Source organism: Nelumbo nucifera, chromosome 1, assembly GCF_055504915.1.
Source record: "Nelumbo nucifera cultivar China Antique chromosome 1, China Antique-T2T, whole genome shotgun sequence".
In the NCBI taxonomy this organism is placed as follows: Eukaryota; Viridiplantae; Streptophyta; class Magnoliopsida; order Proteales; family Nelumbonaceae; genus Nelumbo; species Nelumbo nucifera.
In genome coordinates, this window is record NC_142649.1 from 107,802,902 (window position 1) to 107,827,364 (window position 24,463).

Here is a 24,463-nt window from a genome sequence, read left to right on the forward strand (position 1 = left end):
TCCATTTCCAAATCATTTTTTAAAACGTTGGTTAAAATCAAGACTCGGCCTAAAGCGTGGGGTGATAACTAGAGGCTGGCTTGGCCTTACAGATACAGACTTCTGCAAAGCCCAAAGCCCCAAACCGATGTCAAGCCCAATACTTTAGGTAAATATCAGATTGGGCTTTAGCTTGATGAAGACGAAACATGACACTTGAATCGTTTTTGTTTTGTTTTTCATTGCAGAAGATTATCAGTGAAAAGCATTCTCTGTTCTGTGCTTTACCCTTGATGAATTAGTAAGTCTAAGCTTGTGTTTGGTAGTCAATACGCCCAGTAATAAATCAGTGCCATTTGATAAAACTGAAATTTTATTAAACACATTACGCACATAATCCACCTCTTACTAAAATCAGATATATTATCAAATTTCAGAAGTATGATTTAGACATTAATACAAGCTATAAAAAACCGATATGAGGCTCTGTTTCAGCGTTATCGAACATTAAGAATGGCAATTTCTACCTTATCCGGTGGACATTTGCCCCTACTCTCCCCGATAGGATGTTTTTTTCTCTTCAAAAATGGGTTTTAGAGTCGGGACAAGTTTTGAGATTTTACAATCTGTACGGGCACGGATAGGGTATGGTATTAGGCTAAACCCGGTCTTTCCTGACCCATATGTTGTTGGAAAGCATATAAACTTTATATACTAGGTCTTGAATTTAATAATATTTTGAATTTTTTGTGAAGGATAATTGCTAGTTTATGTATTTTTTATATATATTAATCAAATAATTGAAAATTTTATTGTTTATTTGTGTTATTTTACTTATTTATTATTTATATATGACAAGAAATAATAAAAAATTAGATGTAAATTCTAAACCCAATATACTCCTAACCTTGAATTCAGGGAGAATAAGATCGGAGAGGATTTTGCATTTTCATGTGCAGTGAGGATTTGGATTCTCAAAATCCAACCCACTACGGATTTTGGAGCAGATATGGATTGAAATATTTAAAAAAACAGATAAGGTCTAAAATTTACAAAATTCTTTCTTTGGTGCAAGACACTGGAATTGGAGTAATGCTAGGAAACTCATTGATGCGCCTTTTGTACTCCACTACTCCTTTCCTTTTCCCAGCAGACATGGATGGATCCCAAACAGGGACATAATGCAAGACAAATTAAAATACGATCAATCTCTTCTTCACAAGTCTGACATCTATGGGAGGAAGAAAACAAAGGAATTGCATAAACTCGTGTACCGCAACATAGTAGATAAGTGTGTGTGTGTTTTTTTTTAGAAAATTAACCCTCCGAAGTCCAAATGTGTTCAGACTTTAGGCTAAGTGTGGAAGGAGTACAAATACAAATATATTGAGTGCAAATCTGTGAATTTTGTATTATTTTACATGTATTTGCACTATATATTTTTATATTTATACTCTTTCCAAACTGAGCCTTACATTCATGAAAGGGCACTCCACAAGAGAAAGTTGGACATATTTTTCATGGGCCCTACCTTGTTCTCAGGAAGAAGAAACCCATGAAAGGCGTAAGCTCGTTGTTTATTGGAACTACTCTTGGGAATTGAGTCTCCATTATTTATTAGTGTACAGTTTGGTAGAGTTTGGATGTGCTCCTTACAAAGCGCGCCTCATATCAACCGCAGATCTGAAACATCTGTTGTACTTGTATTTATTATTTAAGGGGGATATTCCGGATGTAACTGTAAAGTCGGTGTGAAGCGCTTGGTGAGGAGGAGATCCCAATTCCTTTCAGTGTGTGTCTTTTGATGATAAACGAAGAGGTGCAACTGTATATGTATGTACATGCATCAAAATGAATCCAATAAGCCCAAATTACAGATATGGGCCCAAAAAGCCCAATAGGTGAAGTCCATCGAAATTGCCTCTGCATATCTCGGCAGTTGGCACACAGACGAGATGACGGGACTACAGCCCTACAGCCCTACAACGCCTCCAAGGCTGCCGCCAGTGCAAAAATGTCGTCATCTCCACCACTGCAGTCTCCGTGCTTGCACCCACACTCACTCCACCTCGTCGACCTTGCTTCCCTCCCCTGTTTTGCTATCTCCGGCGTTCCGGGCATTCGAATCGTCATCTCTATCTGCAGTGCAGGTGGCTTCAGGCCTTCGAGAACACGGCTGTTCGTGGGAATTGTAGTAACCCATCTCTCAATTGCCAAATTGGGTGAATCCAACACGTCTTTCCAAGCTATTTCTGCTCTACCTAAGAGCTTAGACCCGCCGATCTTCCCGAGAATCGGTGCTTTGCTTCTCCATCTAAGCTCGAACGTTACTGTTTGTTGCTTGAATACCTCCATGGGATCTTGGGTTCCAAAACATTCCAACGAGAAGGACTCGTTCCAGTACGGGTCGTCACTGGTTGATGGGATTTCTCGACTGTTAAGCCGGACCCTCCCGTTATTTCCAGCAGAGAGATAGAATCTCACAAAGAGGTTTCCAGTCGATATGAAATCGAGATTTTTCGCTCTTATGATTCTCAGCTGGCAGTTGAGCCAAGAAAGATTTTGAGGGGTAACCATGGGGCTGAGAGAGAGAGAGAGGATAGTGAATTGTTGGTGATGAAGGAATAGAGTGATGTGTGGTGTAAATATATATAGGTAGTTGGGAAGTTGAAAAAGGAAAGGAAATTGCTTTGGACGTTGGAGGAAGACTTTAATGGTTAATAAAGAAATGAAGAAATAGGCCACCCAACTAACGCAAGATCCGCGCTTTGGATTACAAGGAATTGCAAATTAAGCCCCTTGGATTGGCCAAAGGCTAATATATGAAGCAGGGAACGAGTAATTTGGGGCTCAAATGGAGTATTGGAGTTCCTCTTTTCAACTTGCCATATGCCCATAATAAATATACTTTTATAGATAAGTTTCATATTAAAATTTTTAAAATCTTAAACAATTACTACTAGTTGTGAAAATTGGAAATTAACCACTAATAAATCAATATAAGGTTGGGCATATGTGGTTGATATGGACTTAAGAATTGAACATGCGGCCAATCCACCGCGTCTCTGTGACAAGTGTTCTGGTTTGGCCATAAACATGGTTCATCTATCATCAAAATGCTGAATAATGAGAGTAATTAGTTTTACCAAAAAATATAATATTGAGAGTTAGGAACCTTTTAATGGATTTTAATATCAATAAACATCTTAATATATGTAATTTGTAAATTATCAAGTTGAAAAAGTAGAAAAAAGTACTGATTGGATATGCAATTTTTGCACATCCAAAGTACATACCAATATTTTGAATGGAACAAGGATCTATTGTGAACACAAGTATGTAACATAATATTTTAAATTAATTAAAAAATCAGCACATACCGTTTTTTATGAGCATATTAATATATACCAATGTTTTAACGTTTTGGTCATCGGTTTCCGGGTTGATGGTTCGACCGCCCGGTTTGAATGGATAGTTCATTCCAACAAAAAATTAAAATAAAAAACAGTCAAAAATCCTTGAACAGTAACCAGGTTTGGAGTAAAACGGAACCGATTGCCTGAACAATTCCTAACATTAATATATACCATTAAAACTGATCTTATTAACTTTATAACTTATATAACACGGGGGGAGGGGGTATTTGATCTCTTGGAGATCTCGAGAGGATGTTGCTTTATGGTATTATACCATTCTTTATTACATAAGCTGATGGAAAGGGAACGAGAAGACAGCGTTTGAATTCATGGGTTTTAGATAAATAAATAAACAATGGTTGCAATGTTAATCCATGGACGGAAGTGTGAGATTGAATCGTGGTTAACACGTTGGTATAGAGAAAGGGAGCTTTCTGGTGCTTATCATCTCCATTCGCCTCAACCCTGTATCTAGTTCAGATGATATCTACCTCCAATTTGCTCAATCCAAACGGATTCTGTGCCTTAGTTTATTATATATCATCCTCACTGGATTTGCAGTATATATTATTTATATACACCATTTGCTAGTAGTGTTAATAAGTAAAGCTTCCTTTGATATAATATATTTGGGAACGCGATTGGCAGACTAGTCATCCAGCAAAGAGATTTTCAAGGCGAAGAAATTTTTATGTGGCAACCCATAAAGTCTTCATACGTTGGCTGCATCATTCTCAACCTTTACCTCAATAATCCATTATCAAGAGCATGGTTCAAAGTATCAGTTTGGGATGTACAAAAATCACATGCTTTGAGTTTTCAAACAGAACCTCTCTCTCTCTCTCTCTATAAATTTTCAGTTCAGTATTTCAAAAATAAATATACTAGGAATAATATTTAAAACTATAGAAACCCCTTAAATACTAATATTTAGTGTTTTCGATGACCCTGAAACTGCAGATATGATATGCATCAATACTTTGAACCATGATTTTTTTTCTTTTTTTTTTTTTTTTGGGGGGGGGGGGGGTGTGGGGGGGTTGAAGTTGGAAAAAGAAAATTTAACTTGTAGTTCTGATTACTTATGTCATTGGAATGGGTATAGAGCTGACATATCCTAGTTATCCGAAAGGTCCTCTTGACTGAATTGGATCTAGATGAGCTGTTCAGATAACACTTCAATTCATTACTCAGATATGACTCATCATCTATGTCTTCGAAGACAATTGTTTTGTTAAGTGGGTGGTCATCTCCTTTTAAAGACAAATCTCTTTTGAGGTGGCCAATTCAAACCGTCCATTAAATCTTAGAACCATTGAGTTGCTATGGGCTTTGTCAACCCGTGATGGAAAACAAATACTAGAATCCCTATTGGTCCGCAGACTAGATCGTTATTGCTAGATGACTCATCTACCAAAAGGTCCAAAACATCCTATCCAACGTATGATCTATTGTGTCCATTCAAGGAGCCAAATTAGACATGAAAATAATTTACTTGAATTTTCTCTTTAGTTTAATGACAGTGATAGGAAGATAGGACTACTCCTAGCGTCCTTCTAAACAAAGTGATTTGTTTATATATTTTGGGGCTGTCATGTTTTTATTTTAAAAAACAATTGCCACACCGGCACTAAGGCATAAATCCAAATTCATTTTGCAAGGATTTGAAGGTGCAATTTTGTGCATCACTTGATACTCCAGAACTACAGAGTAATAAATTAAAACGAGGAACTGATGTTGCGTTTGGATAAGTTTCAGGATTTGTGTTTTTAAATCTTCGAAGCACAAAACTCCAATTAGGCTTTGTGTGGCTTAAAAGTGTTTTGACTTTAGATTATGTTTTTAAAAAGAAACACTCACCATACTTTTTGTCACATTTTTGTTTACCACAGCCCAAAGCTCAAAACTAGGTTATCCAAACATGTTGTAATTTAACTATCCTTTATACTTTCAATTGTGAATATTATTCCTTCTTTTTCTTTCATTTCTTCCCAATTCCAACATATTTTTCGCATTCTGTAGAAGGATATCATAGTAGCTATAGACTCTGATAAGAGTCACTGGATTATTCACATGTATAGTGTTCTTGCTCATATAAGCTTCATTAAGAAAGAAAGAAAGAAAAGAATTCGGACCTTAACTGAGTTACTTAACTAATAGTATTAGGAACCTACCTTTCCTAAACGACAATACCATGTACCTAATCTTAGAAGAAGAAAAATAAGGATGAGATTTCATTTAAACTATATTTTTTTTAAAGTGGGACTTGGACTATTTTCGTGGATACAAATATTTCAAGTGTGTTTTAAGTAGAATCTTGCATGGCAACATCACCAGTGCTAGGATTGAACAGAAAAGAGAAGTATAGCAAAATGAGAAATATTTATCTTCACACAAAAATGTTGAACCCTGTAGGGGGTTTTATATACACAACCTCTCACTCTGTAAACTATCAGCCTGTCTGCTTCAGTTTCTCTGCTCATTTTGCAGCAAGTCCATAAAAAGGGAAGAAGCAGATAAAAGAAAGACAAAATACATATAGTACAGTTTTGGTTTCTGAACACAAGGACCACTCTTCAGACTTGCTCTTCAAAAAGACCAACTGAAATACCTTTAATGTTGTAACTTGAATGAATGTGATAGATGGGATCAATCAATCCAAACCAGGTTCATTATTTTGCATTTATCATTGATATCAATTTGCATCTCTGTGGCTTGCTTCATTCATGTAAAATTAAGTATCATCTTCAGCAAGCTGCACATCATACCCATGCTTTACCTCTGTATAAAATCAAGTAACAATGCAATGTTCAGGTTGGTGGGCAACAACTGTGCTTCTAACATAAAGTAAATATGTACAAAATTAAAACTTGTAAGTTATAGCCACTGAAGTTAAAAGTGAAGCTCATAATAAGTAAAATTTGTAACATCAAGAACCATAATTAGAATATACAAGACACGCGTTATGCACTTGTGATAGTGAGGATCAAAATCAGAATAATTATGTGATTAACATTGTACTGTGCCTTGATGAGATCTTTAACCCTGGTATACTGCAGTCAGTTTTCAAATTGTCTCGACTTAAAACACTTGTGTGTTAATTTAGGCAGAAGGGAATGGAGGATAGTCTGCTGCCAAACCACATTTAGGTGGGATAAGGCTGGTGATGATGGTAGTCTAAATTTCCAGTGAAGACCCAGGAAGAATGACAAAGGTAATGCAAACTACATTTCTAACCAGGAGACTACTAAGAATGAGCACAACACCCTGCCCAAACAAAAGACTGGCATAATGCATGTGGAAATATGGTCATCATCATCATCATCCTCTAAGCCTTCCCAATGATATGGGGTCAGCTGTATGCAGAAATATAGTCTGTCTTGAAATTCTTCATAATTCTAGATGAACATAATTAGAACTCTTCTGCACCAACCTTGGGATGGAGGAGTCATACTAATTGGATTCATACTAGACACCATAGGGTACTAATAAAGGGTAGTGTGGCAACAAAAGGTTCCTTTTTCTTTTATTTTGCTTCCTTGGAGATCTTTTTTTATTTGAATAAATTGCTACGGATTAGAAATAGATCATGATGTCCCGACTCCTAAAAAAGGTGGACAGGTGTTGAATATGAGTTAACAAAATTCCTTTTTCTTTTACTTTGCTCCCTTGAAGATCTTTTTTTATTTGAATAAATTGCTACGGATTAGAAATAGATCATGATGTCCTAACTCCTAAAAAAGGTGGACAGGTGTTGAATATGAGTTAACAAGATCCAACCTAACCTACCTGAGCCTCCCCCCCTACACACACACACACACACACACACACAAGATCCTGAGCCCATTCTTTCGGTCTAGCTTCAATTCCTCTTCCATTGGTCAGTCTTCTGCTAGTGATGGTTTGGGTATTTGCTTTATCAGGCCTACTAGCTGTCCTACTTTTGAGAGTCTACTGCTTTAGGCTTGCCAGCAAAGTAAAAATCAAGGTGGTGAATTGATGTAGGACCAGCTCAGTTTTAGTCTTTAGAGAATGTTGAATGGTTTTCTTGATCAGAGTTTTATGGCTGTTGATGGCTGTAATGGCTTCTTGAAGGAATAAGAGAGAAAATAGGGAGAGAAAGAAGAGAAAATACCTGGAATCACTCATACGGTGCCTAGAATCACTCTAGGGCATGGGAATCACTCACCATAGTTAGCATAAGCTGAAGAAAACTCATAAACTTCATTGCCTCTTGTGTAAAACGTCCATACAAATTTATAGACTCTATACTCATAATAATCCTAGGAGTCAAACTGTTATACTCAATAATCCTAGTAGGACTCAAAGTAAGTTGTCATATCCTATTTCAATTCAAAGATACAATAACTCTAATCCTACTTGTGCAATGATTCTAAAATTTTAAACATAAACAAACTATAACTAGATAAATTAAAGCCTATAATTGGACCCACAAAATTTCAAAATGACAAAAATACCCTTACTGTCCTAAAATACAGAAAAAATACATAAAATTTCATAAAATTCCAATTTTGACTGTTCAGCTCCTGGCTCATTCTCCACCAGTTCAAAAAAACCCGTCCTTGAGTTCCAAAGAACTTGAGGATGAAAAGTTGATATGCCCCAATTACAAAAGGAGTGTAGGACTTCCCACAACTACATGCTTGGACTGTAGAGTAGAGGCCACACAAAGAACTAGAAAAGGATCTTGAAAGAAATGTTTTTCTAAAACACTACCTTCCGTAACCATCTTTGTTAAATCATCAATAACATTAGTTTCTTGAACACTTAATTCATCAACTACAACATTTGGAACTTTTCCTTCAACCCCTAGCTTAGGAATCACCATCTTTATGTGTTCTGCTATCCTTGGTTCTTCAACAAACTCTAGGATTCCTTCCATTGTTGATGTTGGTGGAACTTGTGCTATGTCAGGTTGTAATTCTTGAATTAGTTTTAGCTGAACTTGAAAGGTAAGGTCACTTACTTCCTTACTAGGATCTACTACAATCAGCACATTTGTATCTTGCACTTGAATTTCTTTAACTTGTTCAACTTCTACTTTATTTTTAACTTTGTACCTTCTTCCCATTGAGTTCTAGTTCTTTGTTGTAACCTGTTGCTTCTTCTTTTGCTTGAAATTAGTCAACTCCATATATCATGGAAGTCTAGTGGGATATACTTTTCTTGCTAACACCTCTTCATCTCAACCCATGTATTAATTGGATCATCGCCTCTATTTTCTAGTCATTGCTCAAAAGTTCTCTACCATACTTTAGCATGAGCCGTCAGCTTTATGCGCGCAAATCTATTCCTTTGTTTGTCAAACACATCGTGCCAATCAAAATATTCTTCTAGTTCAGAAACCCAGTCAAAGAATGCTTGTGGATCATCTCCTTTGAAATCTGCTATTTCCCTTTCTCTTCTAACATGTTTGAAAACCTTACTCTTGTAGATAACATTATTAGATCTGTTTTCTTCCACCATCTTCTCAAATAAGTCAACCAAAGACCCTTCATATGGTTCAGAAACCCAATCATCATTGATTTTAGACCTGTAAGATTGTTTAGAAGATACCCTAGGCCTATAGAATCGATCACTTTGTGAGAACATAGTGAATAAACCATTAGCTCTAATACCAAACTGATGTAGGACCAGCTCAGTTTCTAGTCCTTAGAGAATGTTAAATGGTCTTTTTGATCAGAGTCTCATGGTTGTTGATGGCTGTAATGGCTTCTTGAAGGAATAAGAGAGAAAATAGGGAGAGAAAGAAGAGAGAAAAATACCTGGAATCACTCACAAGGTGCCTAGAATCACTCTAGGGCATGGGAATCACTCACCATGGTTAGCATAAGCTGAAGAAAACTCAAACTTCATTGCCTTTTGTGTAAAACGTCAATACATATTTATAGACTCTATACTCATGATAGTCCTAGGAGTCAAATTGCTAGACTCATAATAGTCCTAGGAGTCAAATTGTTAGACTCGTAATAGTCTTAGGAGTCAAACTGTTTGACTCAATAATCCTAGTAGGACTCAAACTAAGTTGTCATATCCTATTTCAATTCAAAGAAGACTCAATAACTCTAATCCTACTTATGCAATGACTTTGAAATTTTAAACATAAACAAACTATAACTAGACAAATTAAAGCCTATAATTGGTTCCCACAAAATTTCAAAATGACAAAAATACCCCTACTGTCCAAAAATACAGAAAAAATACATAGAATTTTTATAAAATTCCAATTTTGATTCTTCAGCTCCTACATCATGAATGTTAGCTTCCCATTGCACAATAATATATATAAGCACATTACAAGACATCTCTAAATCCATGCACCCAGATATGGTACTTTTTCACAAATTAATAGTGAGAGTCAAAATTAATTTAGAGTGCCTAAGAAAACTCATCTCTTCTTCACTGAGGGCATGGCTCTTAATGAATAAGATTTATGTAGCAGGCCCCAAACAGTTCAAAAACGGCTTAGATTAGTTGAGTTATCTCACATGATATTTTATGACTAAAACATAGTTATCAAGGCACCAAGGCGAGGCTAGGCAACAAGGGGGTGCCTTGTCGCCTAGTTGCATAGGCGATGGATTCTTTTAGTAAAAACCATGGAACCTAAGGTAGTTCCCTAGGTTCCATATCCATATTTCCTTAATAATTATCCATAATTTTCATAAGAAAAGAATAAATTTCACGTTAAAGTACATAAATCAACATATTCATGAGAAGAAAAAGAAGAAAGAAAAGAAAATTCAAAAAATATAGGGGCTGAACCCCTATTTTTATTATTGGAAAAGAAGAAAAGAAAAGGTGGAGGAAGAAGACGTGGAAGAAGAAATGTGTTGATTAGACAAAATTTTAAGTTCTTCCTCACTTATTGGTTCGGGTTTTGAAGTCTTTGAGGATTCGATTAGCATGCCTGTGTTGATTAAACCCTAACAAATAAGAAAATAAAAAAAATTAGTACATAAACAAACAGAATGAATATTTTAGTTTAATAGTGTACATTTTATAACTATAATCTCAAAAAATTAAGAACGTAGAAATATTTTATAATACATTGTACAAATAGGCAAGGCGAGCCTCCAAGGGCGCCTTGTCGCCTAGGCATCCCCTTGACAACTATGGATTAACAAACTTCAAAGATATGTTTTCAACATTGATTTCTTATTCAAATTGCACCTACTTCATTTTTGCCTAACTTTCTGGCATGCCTAATGCAGCCAGAAACACAGAATTTCTCAAAGTATTCTATATGCAGAGTAAGGAAAGCCAGGTGCCTGATATAGTTTGATTCCTAATTGTTCCAGTTTGAAGACACTATAAGAAAGTAAAATTTGGCAAATCTAATATCAAAGTTTTGCAATTCTTCCTGCTTCAAATCTGATGCCCATGCTGCCCCCTCCCAAAAATAAGAAAACAATAACAAAAAAGAACATATTGTGAACATGGAAAGATTCTTTTTTCATGAAAAGATTCTCTAATGAATACAAATGTCCATGTCTAAATCCATGATAATGAGCAAGCATAATAATGCCCAAAAAAATAAATGCATTATAAGTAGAAAACTTTCAATTAACATTCTAAGTAATATGCATGGTTATTACACGGTTCAAAACAGAATATCCTGAAATGACAAATATCAAAGCATCTGGTGCCCCCACAAGGAGAATTACAATATCAAAGTTCAAAGCCCAACCATATTAGTTTATTGCAACTTGCCAGTGTGAAAATAAAAAATACCAGAGCTACTCATTAACTGTACCAGCAAAAGAAAGCATGTGACGATCAAATTGCCACCACTTTCTCATTACATTCATGGCTGACCTAAAAAATCTCCTAACTAGGACACACTAAATGGTGAGTGAATTCAGATCATCTACATTGACTAAATGACAGCACATCCTTGATGGAAATTACTATATAAAATAATTAATCTAAAAGTTATGTAAAGGTTGAAACATTTAGAAAACTTGCACCTTTTATTGAAGGCTTCTCGTATTTGTTTTTCATTTCATCCTCATTTTTCCATTCAGTGTCTTCATCACCTATATCTCCCTGCCCATCATTTCCTATGTCACTTTCACTTGCTGTTTCCCACTCAGAATCATCAGCATCTTGTCCATAGATGTCACCTGCTTCACCCTCACAATGGACACCCCCGTGTTTAATAGCTGCCTCTCTAAATAACCATGCCGAACGCATCTGCTTCTTGACTAAACGTTCAGCATAATCAGGAACCTTGTTTTGCCTCATGGAAAGCTCAGGGTCGTTAGACTGAGAACACTCATTTATGAAAAGAATGGCATCTAACAAACTCTCTTTTGCCAAGCCAAGCATGTCATATGCCTGTGCTCTTCTCCACAGGCTCTTGGCATGACGATTAGGAGGGTTGTGAAGACATAGTGCTCGTGTAGCATCACTAATTGCTGCCAAGGGTTGTTGCAAAAGAAGATAACACTGAGCTCGATTACTGTATAATACAACTCTCTCCTTCTTGGACCTCATTGGACATAGTGCCAGTGCTTCAGAATACTTTGTTGCAGCTCCAGATATATTTCCGGAAGAAAATAGAGAATTGCCTTCCAGTTTGACAACTAGTGCTGCAGCCTGCTTGATATGAAGATCCTCCTTCAGCAGATTCTTCTCCCACTTCAATCTCTGTCTGGAATTTATCATTTCATCAATCTGTTCTTTTGTACGGCTACTGAGAGAGTTGCGTGATGTCCCTTGTGATTGCATACAATCTTGAAGAACATTAATAATAGAATCCCCAAGCTTTTTGTGATCACCCAGAGTTGAAATCTCTGCCAAGTCTGTAAGTGCAGGCACTGCCTTATCAATTACCTATAAAAAAATGCACATCATTAAATATCAAATATTATGATCCAAGGGCAAACAAAACCAAAACAATAATTACTGAGTAAGCATAATGCAGTCACCAGTCACAGAACAAGATAGAAAATGGTTTTGGTTCTTGTCATTCTGTGTTGAAGTATCCTATTTAACCTCGTTGAATAATAGATATCCCTATTGAAAATGAACAGATTGAAGGGAGGCCAGGGGCGAAGAAAAACTTAAATGTACAGAATTCAACTCAACTCAACTAAGCCTCGTCTCAACTATATGGAGGTTGGCTACATGAATCATGTTCTGCCATTCCACTCTATTCAGTGTCATATCCATTTTTAAATCATGGATCATCAAGTGTTTCTACTAACTCAATACATTTTCATTCTGGCCTGCCCCTAGCTCCTCTAGACCCTTCCACTTGCAAATGATCACCTTAACTGGAAAATACATCTTGCAGTTTTTTCGAAGATCGTAGACTCAAAGCATAGAAAGGAAAGAGATGCAATCATCAAGCCCCAACGACCAAGGATAAGACCAATAATACCATCATTAAGTCTCATAGTTAACTTTTTATAGTTTTCTTGCATTGCATCAAGAAACTCAAGATGGGAAAATGCATTGGTGTATTGCAAGCTATGATGACTAGCCTGCCAATATTTGCAGCAACAATGATTTTAAAATGATAAATGGAAGTCACTTAAATTACTCCAAAGTTCCAACACAAACTCTACAGACCACCCTTTTAAGGCATTGTCTTCATAAGTTGAGCATTGGTATTGCAGATTTCATGGTGTCACCTATGTTGCCCATATATGGATACTGATAGAAACACGGAAATGGGAATTGGTGATATGGTTCTTCATTTCCTAAAATTGCCCAATACATGCCCGGATACTGCATGGACTAACCTAGAATATACTCTATACCATTAACACTCTTAAGTATGAAAAATGTTATATTTCAACAAATTATACCATAAAGAAATCAGTACATGTTAGAAATTTAATTAAATTTGGGAAGACATAAATCTTTGGAAATATATGGGATTCATGTACCAGGACCAGGCATGTATAGGTATTTGGGTATCATAGGATTTCACAAATCTCCAAAACATTTCTTTCCACATATTTTCTTGAGGTTTTCCATTTCCTCAGTTAATTTCTCAAGGTTCAAGCCTTCAATAATATTTAAAATGAAAATGAAAATCCTTTTCTGAAAGCGTGAATGCCCCATTCAGATGGATGCCTAGAACAGTTAACGTGTAGCTGATCATTGAACCAGAACATGAATTATGTGGATAATCTTTATGGGGAACACCTGGGCTAGGAGATGAACTCTAAAAAGGTTATTCTCTTGATATAGGCCTTGTTAGCATGATGCCGTGTTCCTTTTTAGATGTCTATCCAGAACTCAGAAAGTTGTAACCTTTTATTGCAATAAATTATCTTTTTACCATTTCTTGTAAGCCTAAATACTATGAATTCATCTTATGAAATCCCTTTTATATAGCAAAAATACATGGACTAATCTTATTAGAAACACAATTCATAAAATAAACGGTAAAGATCTTTCTGCCTTTAAGGCCATTATCCAATGTTGGTCCCATCTGTCTGGGGTCTTGGAAGGAGTTGTTATGGTCCCCGCGCATAGGATCCCGTCACGGGCCAGTCCACGGTGCGAAAGCCCTGCTTCTCCTTGCGCCTTCCCTTGCGTGCAGACCCTATTGCGGAAACTAAATGGGTGATTTGTCCAAGAGACCACCCGAACTCTCCTAAGAGGGTGTTTGTCCAAGAGACCACCCAAACTCTCCTCACTCTTTTCTTGACTGGAAAACTGAATGCCTTTATTTCAATTCGTAGCTCCTTAAATAGGAGATTACAGAGGTAAATTCCTAATTAAACTCAAACTCCAATTTGAACTCAAACTCCTAATGGTAACTCACTCTTACTTAAGATAAAGATAAAGATAAGATTAGATAAAGATAAGGGATAAGGGATAAGATAAGGATAAGGTAGGCTGGCGGCGAGTTGGCTTGACGTGTCCAGATAAGGGTGGGCCCACCCCTATGAGCTGTCGTGTGGGCCCCGCTCTACTGCTGCTGCCGGGTGCGTGCGCGCGGCTCATGGTGCCACTGCCGCGCGGTGCGTGCGTGCAGTGCTGCTGCCGCGCAGTGCGTGCGCACGCCTCAGGGTGCCGCTGCCGTGCACGTGCCTCATGGTGCTGCTACCGTGCTGCTGCCTGGCAGTGCGTGCTGTGCGCCATGGTGCCGCTGCCGTGCGGTGCCGGGCGTGTGCATGGTGCGTGCTGCCGTGCGGTGCGGCGGTGCGCGCTGCTGCCTGGCGATGCGCGTTGCGTGCTATCGGTGCGTGCTGCTGTGCGGCGCTGCCAGGCGGTGCCTGCTGCTGTGCGGCCTGCCGTGCCTGCTGCTGTCTATGACTGCTCCGCAGTGCGCTGCCGGATGGTGTGCCCATAACAGGAGTAGACTGGATATGGACCTCACCCATAATCTCCTAAATATCACATACTAAGATAATTTTAGAAAGCATATTCCATTATTGCTAAGGGGACATTTGATAACAACTGAAGTGGCTAAAATGGAAAGCTCATTGCTTTGTCGTTTAGTGGATAAGTTTTTAAGGAGGTTGTTGACTACTGGACTCCTTAACGGCTGAAGCCGAAGTTAGGTAGATCACTATACCCTTAAAAATTTTATTATTTTGTTATTTTATCAACTAAAAGACAATTCAATAAATCTTTCTGTTTAGTAACTTCAGCCATTATCAAAAAACCCCCAATTCTTTTTTCCTTTTATTTCTAAGTAGAAATCTGCTGAATTAAAAATCTGTAAAAGAAAAGATATTTTCTTGAAGAAGAAGAAGAAGAAGAGATTTAAGGAGGAAAAAGAGAGCTTAATTCTGGCCACCCCCTTCACTAGTATTTATATTAAAAATATAAAGTGGAATACAATGACTAATATGCCCTTATAGGGTGGAAAGCATCTAAAAACACATAAAAGACTTAAGAAACAATCAACAAAGGACTTAACATAAATGATATGGTCCCCACTTCCTATCTAACAATTAACATATAAAAAATTACTGTTAAATCTACACAAAACTGATTAAATCCTCAACACTCCCCCTAAAGTTGGGAGTAAATGTCACACATTCCCAACTTCCGTAAATCATGTTCAAGCTTGTTTTTTGCAACCCCTTTAGTGAGGACATCAGCCAACTGCAATTCTAAAGAGACATAAGGTAAGCAAACTTCTCCAATTGTTACCCTTTATTTTATGAAGTGCCTATCAACTTCAATGTGTTTTGCCCTATCATGCTGAATTGGATTGTAGGCAATATTAATTGCAGCTTGATTGTCACAATATAACATCATAGGTTCCTTTGCTTTTACCCCAATCTCATTCAGTAGGAATCTAACCCAAAGTAGTTCTAAGACACCATGAACCATGGATCTATATTCAGCCTCTGCACTTGACCTAGCCACAATTGCTTGTTTTTTACTTTTCCATGAAATCAAGTTTCCACCCACAAAGGTACATACCCCTGATGTAGATCCCTTGTCATCTAAACAACCTGCCCAATCTGCATATGTATAAGACTTCAGTTTCATATTTCCATGGTCTGAGAAAAGAATACCTTTGTCGGGGTGCTTCTTCAGATATGCAAGTATTCTTTCAATGGCTTCCTAGTGTTGAACCCGAGGTGCATTAATGTACTGACTCACAACACTGACAACATAGGAAATAGCCATCCCACCATTCTCTAATATCTCCCCACATCCTTAACCAACTCACCACCCACAGCATTAATTCTATGATTTGGGTCAATAGGAGTGTCAGCTGGTTTGGTTCACAAATCCCAACTACCCAGTCTCCCACAGTAGGTCTAGTACAAACCTTATCTGAGAGATGAAAATCCCATGCTTGGATCTTGCAACCTCAATCCCTAGGAAGTATTTTAGCTCACCAAGATCTTTGATCTCAAACTCTTGTTGTAATGATTTCTTGGGAACATCAATCTCCTTCAGATCATTTCTTGTAACTATTATATCACCCACATACACAATCAAAATTGACACAAGTGCATCTCTCCTTTTCACAAAGAGAATGTGATCAAACTGGTTTTTGTATACCTAAAGAGGATAAGTGCCCCTCTGAACCTGTCAAACCATGCCCTAGGTGACTGTTTCAGGCCATACAATGATTTTTTCAACTTACAAACCTTTCCTTTACCAACACTTTCATAAAACCCAGCTAGCTGCTAGAGACAAGAGGATTCAAACTGAACTCATCTTAGCAACTGGTGCAAAGGTCTCCAGATAATGAATGCCATAGGTCAATATATACCTTTTTCCAATCAATCTTGCCTTGTACCTCTCTATACTGCCATCAGCCCTATACTTCATAGTAAACACCCATCTACATCCAACAGTCTCCTTGTTTGGAGGAAGATCAACTATCTCCCAAGTCTGGTTTTTAGCCAAGGCTTCCATCTCTTCTTGCATAGTTGTTTTCCACTCGGGTTTGGAGAGAGCCTCAGTAACATTCATGAGTATAGACACAAAATCTAGGGAAGAAAGAAAAGGTTGATAGGAGGATGTAAGGTTTTATAGGAAAGATGGTGTGAGATGCAATGGGCAGTACACTTTCTCTTCCCTTTGCGAAGTGCAATGGAAAGATCAAGGTCAATGGAATTGGTTGCAACAATAGTGTTATGTACAGGAACATTATCATAAAAAAAATAACAGGCTCAAGCTCAAGGGGAATACCTGGAACTGTGTCTACCCAATCTGGACCCTCAGAAGGACTGATGGAGAGTGGTGCAGGTTCTACTGGTTGAGCATGTGTGGAGTCTACCCTCTTCTAGTGACGTTGATAGTGTTGTGTGGCTACCCGCAGTGGATCAGGTAACGAAACTGACGAAGGTGTTGATTGTAAAATAGGTGTTGATGGTAAAATTGGTGGCACAAAAGAAACAGGAAGAGAAACTGAATGTGAGTTCTCCTCCCCAAGACTCTCCCCTTGAGGAGAACTACCAGAGAAAAAGAATATAGACTCAAAAAAGGTAACATCCATAGTGACAAATCCGCTCCCCGACATAGGATCATAACAACAATACCCCCTTTGGTTTTAAGCATACCCAAGGAAAACACATTTCTTGGCCTTAGGATCCAATTTCTTGCGATGGGGTCCAAAAATGTGAACAAAGGAAACACACCCAAAAATCCTCAAAGGTACATAAAACATCTCCCCATCTAGAAAAAAAAAAGACTAAATGGCACCTTAAACCCTAAAGTACATGAAGGGACACGGTTAATCAAATGCAAAACTGTGAGAACTTCCCCCCCCCCCCAAAAAAAACGAATAGGAACTGAAGCACACGCCATAAAACTTCTTGCCACCTCCACGATGTGTCTATTTTTTCTCTCTGCTACTCCATTATGTTGCGGCATATATGTACAACTACTTTAATGAATTACACCATGCTCCAAAAAGTATGTAGCCAAATCCTTCTCAAAGTATTCTCTGGCATTATCTGATCTAAAGACCTTAGTTCTCACTCCAAATTGTGTGAGAACCATCAGGTGGAACTATCATACCAAATTAGGTACCTCATCATGAGATCTCATCAAATATGTCCAAGAATACCGTGTGTAGTCATCCACAACCAAGAGGAAATAACGGTATCCACCCATAGAAGGAATATGATGTGGTCCCCATACATCAGTGTGAACAACATCAAAAGCAAAAGCACTTCTTTTATTACTTGGTTTAATAGAATGTCTACAATGCTTTCCCAATTGACAACTCTCACACTCCAAAGTAGATAACTGGACAGACTTAAAAACTTTGGAAACAAAAACTTTAATGAACTTAAAAAAAAACATAACCCAACTAATTATGCCACAGCATAATCTGACTCACTAACTCTAATCCACTACTACTGTTGCTACTAACATGATGACTCTGATGTCTCGGTATCTCGTCCAAAAAGTAGACTCCATTCACCTCACAACCACTCCCAATCGTCCTCTTTACCTCCAGATCCTGCAAAACACAATTACCAAGAAGGAAGGTCACTAAGCAATTCAAATTTTTTATCAAAGAACTAATAGAAAGAAGGTTAGTATTAAGTATAGGGACATGTAAGATAGAAGATAAAGTAATATCATTGGTCACTTTAACTGTCCCTTTCCCAGCAATGGAAATATGTGAACCATTTGCTGTAGAGACTCTATCTCTACTAGAGCACAACTGGTAAGAACTGAAAATGGTAGGTATATTAGTCATATGCTCAAATGCTCCTGAGTCGATAATCCAGGGAGGTCCCTCCTTACCTAAGGTGGATGCGTAATTTGTAGTTGCATATGAACTACCTCTATGAGCTAAAGAAGTGGTATAATTGGCTCTTGCACTCTGTTGTCCACCTGAAGAACTAGAACTAGTTGTGTCCTTACTCGTCAACTGTCCAAATTTCTCCAATTTGGTTCTAATTGCTGCTACTGCAATGGTCTTCCAATCAGCTTGGGTAAGGGGTCCCAAAGAGTCTCCTATAATTGCCACATTTGCATTTCCCTTCTTGTTCTTGACCCAAGCTGGTATGAGGTGTCGATAGAGCTTCCAACAAGTGTCTTTGGTACGCTTAGTCTTCATACAATAATCACACACCAAGTCCTTCTTGTCCTCCCTCCTAGTCTCACTGCTCACCCTGTCTCCATTTGTCTTAGGTCTGGTTGTACTAACCATAGCAGACTGATCAATCCCAGGCTATCTCAACATGACATTCCTCCTGCTCTCCTCTCCAGAAACAAAGGCATAGGCTTGAGAAAGTGTCACACTCTCTCTAGAAATGATATGTTGCCTAGAAATCTCAAATTCAGGGTTTAGCCGAGCCAAGAACTCAAAAAACCTATTCTTCTCTACCAACTTCTAATTAAGTTGCTGCATCATTTACACTTTCCCAAACCATAGTTTCTAAGTGATCTATCTCATGCCAAAGGGTTTTCAACATAGAGAAATACATGGCAAGAGGTTTATCTCCCTGTTTTATACTAATCACCTGATTCCTTAACTAATAGGCTCTGGCTACATTCTGCTTCTGAGAATAGGTTTCAGTCACTCCATCCCAAATCTCCTTTCCAGTATTAGCCCATAGAAAATTTTTGCCAATGTGGGGTAACATAGAATTACACAACCAGGACATCACCATGTAATTCTCCTATACCCACTGGGAAGAATCTATATCAGGTTTCTTTCCCTCCCCAATGATGTACCCTAGTTTTCCACGGGCACCAATGGCCATCTTGGATGGTTGTGCCCATTCTAAATAATTTGTTCCATCTAATTTAACTGTGGTGATAATTCCAGACCCAAACATATCACTCGTACCTCCAACACCTGAGACCATGTAAACCAGCAAAACACTAAGTAGAAAACTTCTGAGATCAAATCAATCTCACTCACAAGGGCCGGTGACTTTTCCAGAAGGAGAAAACCTTATCCGGAGAGAAAAACCCTTTCTCCCACCATCTCCTCCTGGAGAGAAAAGTGAATCAATGGTCACTCTAGAAGGCTTAAAATTGTCTAGAAACCTAACCGCCCACTCTAAAAAACATAGACAAGTCCAACAAGGTCCAAGCGCCCAAGATCAAACCAAGAGTGAAGAGTCCAACTTACCTAGGATTCTTCCCTATACTCCAGTTCTTCTTGATTTTGATGCCAAAACCTAGATCACCTTCTTGATGACTGAAATCCACCAAAAAAACCCAAGAACTGGGCAGTTTGAAGTAGATCGATCAACCCTTTTATCTCCTCATGCAATCGACTGATCTAGGGTTGCATGGGAGAACTCCAAGAAACCCTAGACTTGCTCTGATATCAAGTAGAAATCTACTGAATTAAAAAATCTGTAAAAGAAAAGATATTTTCTTGAAGAAGAGAAGAGAGAGAAGAAGAAGAAGAGGAAGAGATTTGAGAAAGAAAAAGAGAGCTTAATTCTAGCCACCCCCTTCACTAGTATTTATATTAAAAATATAAAGTGGAGTACAATGACTAATATGCCCTTATAGGGCAGCAAGCATCTTAAAACACATAAAAAATTATTGTTAAATCTACACAAAACTGATTAAATCCTCAACATTCTGAAATGGAGCAATGGTAAATTCAAGTTATTGTTCAAAAATCATGTGTCTGTACAACTATGTACCATATACAACAGGTTGAAGACAGTAGAGAATAAGATGCCGAGCCACAGATATAGACACGAACATGGTGATATATGAAATATGGAGAAAGTTTTCCATTTCCAAAAGATCCAAAAAACTAATATGAGAACAATAATTCCATTTAATATGCTTATACCATCATTCTAGGTCTAGCTTTCTAAGTAAGAGTACCATTTTTCAATACTTATATCTTTCCAAATATAATTCAACTTCTAACTTTTTCCTGTAGTATGGTTTGTTAAAATATTCTGTTACTACATATTTTACTTTCTCATTGCTATAAAATACTCATTTAGCCTACACACAAGCAACCTCATGACCAACTTTCTTTAAAACGTATTTACTAAAATCAAAATTATACACTACTTTAAAAAATTCGAAAAATTGTGCTCTTAACATTATAAACAAAATTTATTGGGTTACTAATAAATTTGCAGAGATAGTGTCAAAAACACATTATCATTATAAATAACAGAATTTATATGTGCTACTCATTTGATTGAAAATGGTACAAAGTTTTTTAGAATAACCAATAATGATTTTATTAAAGTAAATAATAAACAAAATTTCTTGGGTGTTTATTAAAAGGAAAAATCCGTTATACAAAATTTAGGAGGACAATCAAATATAATACTATTAAGTGGGATGAGAAAATCTTATTTTTTGAAGGCAAAGTAAATTTTATTAATAATTATCTCATTGAGCAATACTGTCCTCAAGAAAATGGGGCACAACTAGTTGTTTCATTCTACTTTTTTTCTGAGGTTATAACATATAAGATGTTTGAGAAATTTTACATGCAGTTTCTAATAATGTTGTATAGTGTACCCATTTTATCTGATATTAGTACAGCAAGCATGTTTAGGTAACAAGGAGTCATAGAATAAATATGTAGAAAACTCGGATAAAGGAATCACACCTTGTAACAAGTATTTGGATCTTGAATTAGCCAAAGAAGACAATCAATAGCCATATACTGCCAATCGTCAGAGGAACGAGCAATATTGCATAGTGCTTCAATAACTCCAGGACAGCTAGCAACAGGCCCCCTACCAAGCTTATGATGACAAATTGTCCGCAACAAACCAATACCAGCTGGTGAATTTTCATTGACAAGTCCACCCCACATTCCTGGTAACTTGATTAAGAATTCAGGTTTGCATATAATAGAGAGAAACTCAGATTTGAAAGCAAAGCAATTTATAAGCTGAAGAGACCAACACTGTAATTGACTGGCCCATTCCTCTGCCTTCCTGGACTCCATTTCTACACCACCCATACCACGTGTAAGTAAATCACAGTGATAACTAAGCCTTCTGTCAACATACTGGTAAAAGTGAGAGTAAACAATTTCCAGGGAACCCATTGCCAGCTGAATGGAAAGCTCAAGAACTTCCCCGTGACTTGCCACAGCAGGGAAAGTACTGGGATATGTAGCCAGGTGTCCTAAAGCTCGCACTGCAACTCGCTGTTCCACCCATGTCAACCTTCCTCTTAAGAGCTCAACTATGGGAGGAATTACTCCAGCATGGACAGCACTTTCTGCAAATTCCTCCATATTCATGGTGTAAGATCCAATAATATGTGCAGCATAATATGGAATATATATATTCTGGTCATGAGAGAGCCAGCGCCGATTCTTTAAACCCTTCCAGATAAGTGCAGCCATGCATTCAAATATTCCTAACTCAACAAACTCAGGGTCATTGGGATGTGCCATTGCAGTATTCCAAAGGCCACTTATTGGGAGAACTTGACCATCATCGTCCTGAGAAGGAAGTTCTCCGAAGAACTTCAGTATACTTGTTCGACGTTTACTTGGATTTGCTTCCTTCATGACACAGAAGAAGCATCCTGGGTATGGGCAGTCCGAGGATGTCTTATCCATGTTCCAGGTAATCAAACTATGCCTCACAAAGCATCAACTTAAATCCTCTAGGAACAAAAAGGAAAAAACCCATAAATACTTCAAAATTTCACTTTGATAATTGATGTGCCTTAAGGATGACAAATCATGCTTAATCAACTAAATGAAATGCCTAAGTTCAGTCTATCAATGACAGATCAATCAATAAATGTGCACAATCTTATGCTAATAAAAAAAAGTTGCACAAACAAATGTAAAAACTGTGAAAAGGTTTATGTATAATTATCCCCAAACTAACAAGCTTTCCTCTCAGTGCTGCGCTGGAGGCACAGAGCTGATAGTAATTCAAATACAACTTCTGGCTTTTCCTACGACCATAAAAAACAAACCAACCAACCAAATCAACGGAACATCTGGACCAGCTATGCTAATTATTCAAATTAACAGAACTTCCGAACCAGCTACAACAAATAGTGACAGCATATCCTCTACATAATGTGAAAGGAAAATCTAACAACGATATATATATATTATAAGGAAGTGCTCTGGAATTAATGCGACCGCACCCCAAACTGCTAATGAAGTTACATAAAAAGAATTAGTCTAAAATTTCAAAAAAAAAAATGAAACAAATTCCAATATATGGAGAAAAAAAGCCGTTAACTTTGTCACAACTCACAAGTATGGTTGGTTCAGTCTGAATTCGATTTACTAGCTAAAGAAAATAGAGTTAAAAAACAAAAGTGCAATACAAAAGCTATTTCCGCTAACGATCATCAATTAAAATCTCTGTTGAATACTACCACGGAAGATAGTAAAATCAGAGCCCTAGAAAAACGAGCAGAAAAACAAAAGAGCAGTAACCACGATACTTTCAGAAGTCAGAAACAAATCAACTCTAACCATGAATAACTACGACAGGGAGATTCTTAAGCTTACTGAGAATGTACAGAGATATTAAAGAAGCCATGAAACAAACACATTGAAAAGAAAGAAGATTCAAAGGAGAAATACCTTGGAGCAGCCGTACGGATGGGTTGATAAGGCGGGCAGAAACGGAGGACTGCCAGTTAGAAAGCATACGAATGCTTCAACTTCAACTGGAGTTAATCGAACAAAAAACAAAAGGAAAGCTTCTCGTGTACAGACGAGACGAGAGGGAGGGGGAGTGGGGGAGCAGTCGAAGGAAAGAGAGAGCGAGGCAACCAGGCAGGGGATCTGACAGTAAAAGAGGAATCAGAGGATCTTGAATAGCTTTTTTTTTTATTTTCCGTTATTGTTTGAATTTATAAAATTACTTTTTTGACACCCAATTCATCGAAATTACTTTTTTTTTGTTAACTAATTCCTGGAAATTATTTAAAACTAAAGATTTTAACTAAAATTACAAAGACTGTGTTGCCTTTTCAGTTCCACGGCCATCCATATTACTTTTTATTTCGTTTTCAATATTTATTTGTTTACATAAACCGTACTACTTTCCTTTTCCTTTCCTCCTTAAGATCGAACATGGGTCATGGGCCCGCCTTCCACACGCCTGTTTTATTACCCGATCAAAGAGATTGAAGATGAAATTGACGTAATTGCCCTCAATTTCATATAAAATTGGTTTAGTTGTTATGTAGACTCCAATCCAGCGTCAAATTGATGAGGATCGATTTGTTAAACAGCATTTTGGTCATATGGAAGCGATGGCAATCCTTTGGTTTTCTGGATGTCGGAAAATGTTTTGTTACGGCGTATGAAAGCGAAATGTTAGTATAACGTATAAATGACGAACGGGCCGACCGGCGACTGACTGAACGGTCAGAGAGGAGAGAGATGTGAAACGAAAATTTTGAAAAGTGAAAAGACGATTTTAGGGCGCCCATGTCGGCCCTGGTTCCAACATGGATGGATGAACACGGGACCCACCATGAGAGTGACAAATCCATGAGATCTAGACGCTGTCAAGGCCCTATCAATCTACACTCTCTCCCCCACGGACTTTATTTGATCTGGTTTTCACATTACTCCTCGACTCGCATGGCTTTATATATTTGTGCTATTTGGACAAATCATATTCCAATTAGGGTCCGTTAGTTTTCTGAATTTT

At 37.6% G+C, this 24,463-nt stretch overlaps 2 protein-coding genes across 6 annotated transcripts; both read right to left on the bottom strand.

The window, feature by feature from the left end:
* Window positions 1-1,218: 1,218 nt before the first annotated feature.
* LOC104605969 (uncharacterized) lies at window positions 1,219-2,810 on the bottom strand. The gene has a single exon (XM_010270939.3). It carries the CDS (start codon window positions 2,554-2,556, stop codon window positions 1,960-1,962), a length of 597 nt encoding a protein of 198 aa, XP_010269241.1. The 5' UTR covers window positions 2,557-2,810; the 3' UTR covers window positions 1,219-1,959.
* A 2,948-nt stretch (window positions 2,811-5,758) lies between these two features.
* LOC104605968 (uncharacterized) lies at window positions 5,759-23,612 on the bottom strand. Of its 5 annotated transcripts, XM_088891810.1 has the most exons (6): window positions 23,383-23,612; window positions 21,421-22,436; window positions 18,235-18,324; window positions 11,387-12,254; window positions 10,282-10,342; window positions 5,759-6,176 (listed from the first exon to the last, which is right to left on the bottom strand). In XM_088891810.1, the coding sequence occupies exons 2-6, from the start codon at window positions 22,387-22,389 to the stop codon at window positions 6,158-6,160; spliced, it is 2,007 nt and encodes a 668-aa protein (XP_088747936.1). In that variant the 5' UTR covers window positions 22,390-22,436; window positions 23,383-23,612; the 3' UTR covers window positions 5,759-6,157. The 5 variants fall into 5 exon arrangements, with proteins under 5 accessions (XP_088747936.1, XP_088747940.1, XP_088747945.1 ...); XM_088891814.1 differs by lacking the exon at window positions 10,282-10,342 and having other exon boundaries at window positions 23,383-23,608; XM_088891819.1 differs by lacking the exon at window positions 18,235-18,324 and having other exon boundaries at window positions 23,383-23,607.
* Between the last annotated feature and the right edge of the window lie 851 nt (window positions 23,613-24,463).

Coding starts and splice junctions, on each gene's coding strand:
- LOC104605969 (XM_010270939.3), bottom strand. CDS start 2,556: ATGGTTACCCCTCAAAATCTTTCTTGGCTCAACTGCCAGCTGAGAATC.
- LOC104605968 (XM_088891810.1), bottom strand. CDS start 22,389: ATGGATAAGACATCCTCGGACTGCCCATACCCAGGATGCTTCTTCTGT. Junction 12,255..18,234: donor CGAGACATCAGAGTCATCAT/GTTAGTAGCAAC, acceptor ATTTTTTTATAG/GTAATTGATAAGGCAGTGCC. Junction 10,343..11,386: donor CGAGAAGCCTTCAATAAAAG/GTGCAAGTTTTC, acceptor CTTATTTGTTAG/GGTTTAATCAACACAGGCAT.